Genomic DNA, 6,492 nt, shown 5'->3' with positions numbered 1-6,492 from the left:
TGCGATGGCGATTGCATTGTCTGTGGATCTATTGGGGCAGTAATCCGTGATTGTCTTTAAATCCTGCCACATACAGTACATCGTGTGTCTGAGCAGTTGAATTGCGACTCCACTTTGTCTCTGTACTGGCGTTTTGCCTGTTTGTATTCGACCATATTCCCAGTCACCTTGCGTGAATTCTGTCATCAATCCATGGTTACTGGTTTGGGTAGGTTTTAATAGTCACAGTGGGAACAACATCCCCTATACACTTTCTGATGAACTCAGTCACCATGTCCGTGTATACGTCAATGTTATTCTCAGAGGCTACCCAGAACATATCCCAGTCCGTGTGATCAAAACAATCATGAAGCATGGATTCCGATTAGTCAGATCAGCGTTGAATAGACCTTAGCACGGTTACTTCCTATTTGAGTGTCTGCCTATAGGAAGGGAGGTGCAAAATTAAGTTGTGATCTAATTTGCCAAAGGCAGGGCGGGGAGGGCCTTTAAAACATCCCGGAAGGGGGAGTAGCAGTGATCGAGTGTTTTACAAGAGCGAGTACTACAGTCAGTGGGTTGATAGAACTTCAGTAGCATTTTCATAAAATTTGCTTTGTTAAAATCCCCAGCTACAATAAATGTTGCCTCGGGATATGTGGTTTCCAGTTTGCATAACGTCCAATGTCGTTCGTTGAGGGCCGTTGTGGTATCAGCTTGAGGGGGAATATACACGGTTGTGACTATAACCAAAGAGAATTCTCTTGGGAGGTAATACGGTTGGCATTTAATTGTGAGGTATTCTAGGTCGGGTGAACAAAAGGACTTGAGTTTCTGTATGTTATCGCAATCACACCATGAGTAGTTAATCATGATACATACACCACCGCCTTTCTTCCCAGAGAGTTCTTTGTTCATGTCTGTGCGATGTACTGAGAACCCAGCTGGCTGTATGGACGGGGACAGTATATCTCGAGAGAGCCATGATTCCATAAAACAGAATATGTTACAGTCCCTGATGTCTCTCTGGAAGGAGATCCTCACCTGAGCTCGTCTACTTTATTGCCCAGAGACTGACCATTAGTGAGTAATATACTCAGAAGCTGCGGATGGTGTGCACGTCTCCTTAGTCGGACTAGAAGTCCACTCTGTATACCTCTTCTCCGCCGGCGGTGTCTTGGAGAAGCCTCTGGGGAAAGTTCAATTGCCGTAGGGGGTATGAACAATTCGGGAAATTCGTATTGCTGGTCGTAATGCTGGGGATTCACCTCCGCTCTGATATGCAAAAGTTATTTCCAGCTGTAAGTAATAGCACAAAAACAATTCTGGGATAATAATGTAAGAAATAACACATCCCAAAAAATACTGCAAAGTTGTTTCGGAGCTAGAAGCAGAGCTGCTATATCTGCCAGCAACAATACATATTATTCCGAGCACCATGAAATGACACCATATATCTATTCTACAAACCCTACTGAGTATTCCTTCCTTACACACAGAATAGTTATTTCTCTAAGCCAATCTATTTTTGTCATTGTTGGTCTTAAAATATGTTTTTAAAACCATATTTTGTATTTGTTTTCATAAAATTACTTTTTTTCCTTTTCTTGTTGGCACAATAAAAGTGGCCCTTGATTAAAATGTATTATGTCTTATCAGCTAATTATATTACAATGTGTTGAAATGTGGGATTGTATTTTGAAGGTTTCCTCGTTACCATATGAAGATGATGTCATCAATTGTGTTGCTGGCAGAATAGAACTGAGTGGGACATTCTTTATGCAGGTGAAACCAAAACAGAAACTAAAAACCAAACAAAAATAACTATCCTTCTCGGGGTATAAAAAGGAGTGTCAGACTTAACCTTGACACTTATTTGGGACTTCATCGAATTCTTGACACATCTTATCACTGGAAGACTTGAGGTAGGCTATAGACAATTTTGGTCCATTTGTTTATTGTTTTACCGTTGATGTTATGTTCAGAAATTAGGCATAAATAATATATATATATAATATATATATAAATACAGTTTATATAGATATTTTAAGTGACACAATGAAATTGCTGTTATTTGTAGTCCTGGATCATTTTCTGTACATTTACAGACTGTAAATAAGTTTACACTAAGACAATATGCTCATGTGGAACACCAAAACATTTATGGATTTATGGATGGGGAGTATCATGGGGAGTATCTTGGGGAGTATCATGGGGAGTATCATGGGGAGTTTCTTGGGGAGTATCTTGGGGAGTATCATGGGGAGTATCTTGGGGAGTATCATGGGGAGTATCTTGGGGAGTATCATGGGGAGTATCATGGGGAGTATCATGGGGAGTATCTTGGGGAGTATCATGGGGAGAAATATCATGGGGAGTATCATGGGGAGTATCATGGGGAGTATCTTGGGGAGTATCTTGGGGAGTATCATGGGGAGTATCATGGAGAGTATCATGGGGTTGGGCTCATATCACAATGTGTTCAACTGACCCATAATGTGTGTGAAGACAAACTTCCAATGTAAATACATGTGTAAAAATCAAACATCATTAAATTGTGTTGACACTTCGATATTGTTTCATACTGTATATAGGCACAAAACTTCTTAAGGTAAAAAGGTTTATATTTGAGGGAGTATCATGGGGAGTATCTTGGGGAGTATCATGGGGAGTATCTTGGGGAGTATCATGGGGAGTATCATGGGGAGTATCATGGGGAGTATCATGGGGAGTATCTTGGGGAGTATCATGGGGAGTATCATGGGGAGTTTCTTGGGGAGTATATTATCATGGGGAGTATCATGGGGAGTATCATGGGGAGTATCATGGAGTATCTTGGGAGTATCTTGGGGAGTATCATGGGGAGTATCTTGGGGAGTATCATGGGGAGTATCATGGGGAGTATCATGGGGAGTATCATGGAGAGTATAATGGGGAGTATCTTGGGGAGTATCTTGGGGAGTATCATGGGGAGTATCATGGGGATCTTGGGGAGTATCATGGGGAGTATCATGGGGAGTATCATGGGGAGTATCTTGGGGAGTATCTTGGGGAGTATCATGGGGAGTATCATGGGGAGTATCATGGAGAGTATAATGGGGAGTATCTTGGGGAGTATCATGGGGAGTATCTTGGGGAGTATCTTGGGGAGTATCATGGGGAGTATCTTGGGGAGTATCTTGGGGAGTATCATGGGGAGTATCATGGGGAGTATCATGGGGAGTATCATGGGGAGTATCTTGGGAAGTATCATGGGGAGTATCATGGGGAGTATCATGGGGAGTATCTTGGGGAGTATCTTGGGGAGTATCATGGGGAGTATCATGGGGAGTATCTTGGGAAGTATCATGGGGAGTATCATGGGGAGTATCTTGGGGAGTATCATGGGGAGTATCATGCATTTTGAATTTCAGTTCTGGGGAGAGTTTTGCTTTTAAATATTTAGTCCAGGGGAGGGTCATGTAATTTGAAATTGATGAAATTTCAATATTTCATGAAAATATTTAGTGAGAAGTTCTTTATCAGAATATGTACTAACTCTTTTGTTTAACAGCTTTTAGCAACGAATGGAGACGCACACCTTGGGGGTAAGTTCAGCATACACTAACATTTTCAGATGCACAAAAATACATGGAAATCTGAGAAGTGTAAGATTGATCACAAGTCTAATTTGTTTGGTCTCAGGTCACTATAACTCCAATGTGGATGTTTATGTTGTAATCTACCCTACTACACCTACTTATATTTTATGATGAACCAGAGAGAGACATATTTTTAAGTCGGGGTGGTGGGTTGTTGAATTAAGTGCTTCAGAACTTAATCCGGATTTAGCCGAACCCTTTCTTTAACCCTTTCTCTGGTTTCTACTGCCATCTGACAGTCAGAAAGAGGAAATGCTGCAGAAACTGAAAGACTATGTGCCTGGAAACCCTCAGGTGAAGACTATCAGAATCCTCCTCTATGGACCAGCTGGAGCGGGCAAGTCCAGCTTCATCAACTCCATCAACAATATCTTTCAGGACAAATGTATGAACATTGCTTTAGCTGATAATACCTGTGCAGGTGCAAGCTTCACAAAAAAGGTACATTCTTAGGTATTATGTGACACATTCAAAGTAGCACAACAATATATATATATGAACCTATATCTAACATACTGTAACTGTGTGTCCTAGAACAGGGGTAGGCATCTAAATTCAGGCACAGGATGATTTATGGCAGAGTGTATGATCGGGGGGCCAGAACATAATTATAATAATGTGTACACTGCAAATTGACTGCAACTAAGCCCCAAAAGAGATAGTATTTGAAAATAACAATCATTTCATACATTGATTACATTGAGACATGATCACGTCTTTTATTTTTATTTGTGGGAGTGCTTGGGAACAAATATTTTAAAATAGAAAGATAAATCACTTGCAGGCCGGTTTTGAACTCCGGGCCGCCTGTTGTCGACCCCTGATCTAGAAGGTAGACAATTGACATAAGCATTGAATTAATGCCGTATGGTTTTTATACAGTACGTAGTAGTAATTCTGCAATGCATTTCTACAGTATGAAACCCACAAAATTGTGAAAGAAAAACCTGGAACCTACTACCCCTTCCTCTTCTATGATGTCATGGGGCTGGAGAATGGCATTGACAAAGGAGTTGATGAGGCAGACATTATCAAGGCCCTGAAAGGGCATGTAAAAGAGGGTTACACGGTAAGAACTGAACACAGCAACTTCTCAGTCTGTAAATATGTTTGCTGTATATAATAAACATTGTTTCCCCCTCTTTTTTCACCAGTTTAATCCTGCATCACCTTTAGAAGAGGAGAATGAGTACTATGTCAAGGCCCCCACTCCATCTGACACAGTTTACTGCCTAGTTAGTGCAATACCAGCTGATAAACTACCTATGATGAAGGCCAACAAGAATGACGAGATGAATGATATATTCAAGAAGATGAGAGCCATCAGACTAGCTGCAAGTTACATGGGTAACAAGGTTTTATGGAACATTGTTTATAATATATAATGTTGTGACGGGGCCTCATCATCCATTTGACTAGTCGGTGCTTATCAGCCCATATCAGAGCAGAGTTTGAACCCTGGGGCGCGTTCAGCAGGACGCAACATTTTGGATCGTTCAAATTGAAATATGTAGTGTAGAACAAACATGCCTCTCCAACCTATAGACCAAGGATTCATGTCCTCTCTGGTCATGACATTTCTATCTGCAACATTCAACAACGTTTGAATGTTGCCCTGGTCTAGAACCCAGTTTAAAATATGCATTTTCCACTAATAACACAGTATATTTTCATGTAAAATAAACAAATTATTTAATACATACACAAACTGATGTGATACTTTAGATGTTTAGTAGTAATAAGATGGAAGAGACACAAGATTCAATTGGTTTCCATGTATTTGTATTTGGCAGGGATTCCCCAAATGGTTATTCTCACCAAAGTAGATTTAGCCTGTCCATTGGTGAGGGAAGACCTGAAAAAGGTCTATTGGAGCAAGTATATAAAGAAGAAGGTAAGTGAATAATATTTTGAAAGTTTTGCTAGAAATGCAAGTATTTGCAGATTTGGAGTTCCATAATCTCTCTTGATGAGGAAAACATTTACATGTTATGTCTGTCGGGAGATTATTTTGGTGCGCTGGTTTTGTGTTACTTGCTATTTGGATTAATTATACGATTTCGCAGTTTTCATGAGTTTTATATCTCGGACTGGTTCCGGGTTGCCAAGATAGGCACTCCTGGACCATAGGCCCTGGCCTACAATATGGTTTGAGGGAGCACTTTCATTTATGCTTTTTCGTCTTCCTGGGAGATACATGTCCAAGTGTTATTCTACTCATCTGATTGAATTGCAACCATATTCTTTCTTGCAGATGGAGCAGTGTAGTAATGAACTGGGGGTACCAGTGAACTGCATCCTGCCTGTGAAGAACTACCACGAGGAAATCGACTTGGATGATGACATGGATGTGCTGCTATTGAGAGCACTGAGGCAGATGGTGGACTTTGCAGAGGGTTTCAAGCTATCACAAGCTGACTGATGGATGTACAGTTCTCGATCTACAGCGTGTCACTGTATAATACCTCCATCTAAAGAAGCCCTGTTCACACCTGGTATTTACACCTGACTTCTGTGATCCAATCACCATGATCAGATTACTCTCCAACTATGGTCCAGTGCGTCCACAAAAGGGTTGGCATCATTTCTGATTTCTAACTGAAAATATATTTTGAATTTCATTCAAATCTTGAGATTGAATTATAATTGTCTGTACTGTATAATCAACTGCTTCCCAATCTGCTTATCTATGTCTCTCTACTCTGGGAATGGTCTGTCAAAGTCTGTTAGTGTTGGTAGGACATTCATTAAACCATAGTTTCAGTCCTCCTTTACCTATCATAAGGTTCAAAGTGAACTTGTTACTGTATGAAATGGCTGAGTAGCTATGTCTATGCTCATATTTTATAAAGTGAGTGTCATAATTGTTGAA

The 6,492-nt window shown here is 40.5% G+C and overlaps 1 protein-coding gene across 2 annotated transcripts; it reads left to right on the top strand.

Moving 5' to 3' along the window:
- The first annotated feature begins 1,771 nt into the window (after nt 1-1,771).
- On the top strand, nt 1,772-6,492 carry LOC135554631 (interferon-induced protein 44-like). Of its 2 annotated transcripts, XM_064987032.1 has the most exons (7): nt 1,772-1,904; nt 3,533-3,566; nt 3,860-4,061; nt 4,537-4,689; nt 4,775-4,967; nt 5,414-5,514; nt 5,875-6,492. In XM_064987032.1, exons 3-7 carry the CDS (start codon nt 3,873-3,875, stop codon nt 6,040-6,042), a joined length of 804 nt encoding a protein of 267 aa, XP_064843104.1. In that variant the 5' UTR covers nt 1,772-1,904; nt 3,533-3,566; nt 3,860-3,872; the 3' UTR covers nt 6,043-6,492. The 2 variants fall into 2 exon arrangements, with proteins under 2 accessions (XP_064843104.1, XP_064843105.1); XM_064987033.1 differs by lacking the exon at nt 1,772-1,904 and having other exon boundaries at nt 3,341-3,566.

Source organism: Oncorhynchus masou, chromosome 14, assembly GCF_036934945.1.
Source record: "Oncorhynchus masou masou isolate Uvic2021 chromosome 14, UVic_Omas_1.1, whole genome shotgun sequence".
Taxonomy (NCBI): domain Eukaryota; kingdom Metazoa; phylum Chordata; class Actinopteri; order Salmoniformes; family Salmonidae; genus Oncorhynchus; species Oncorhynchus masou.
Note: the sequence above shows the minus strand (reverse complement) of the source record. Positions and strands in the feature narration are given on the sequence as shown.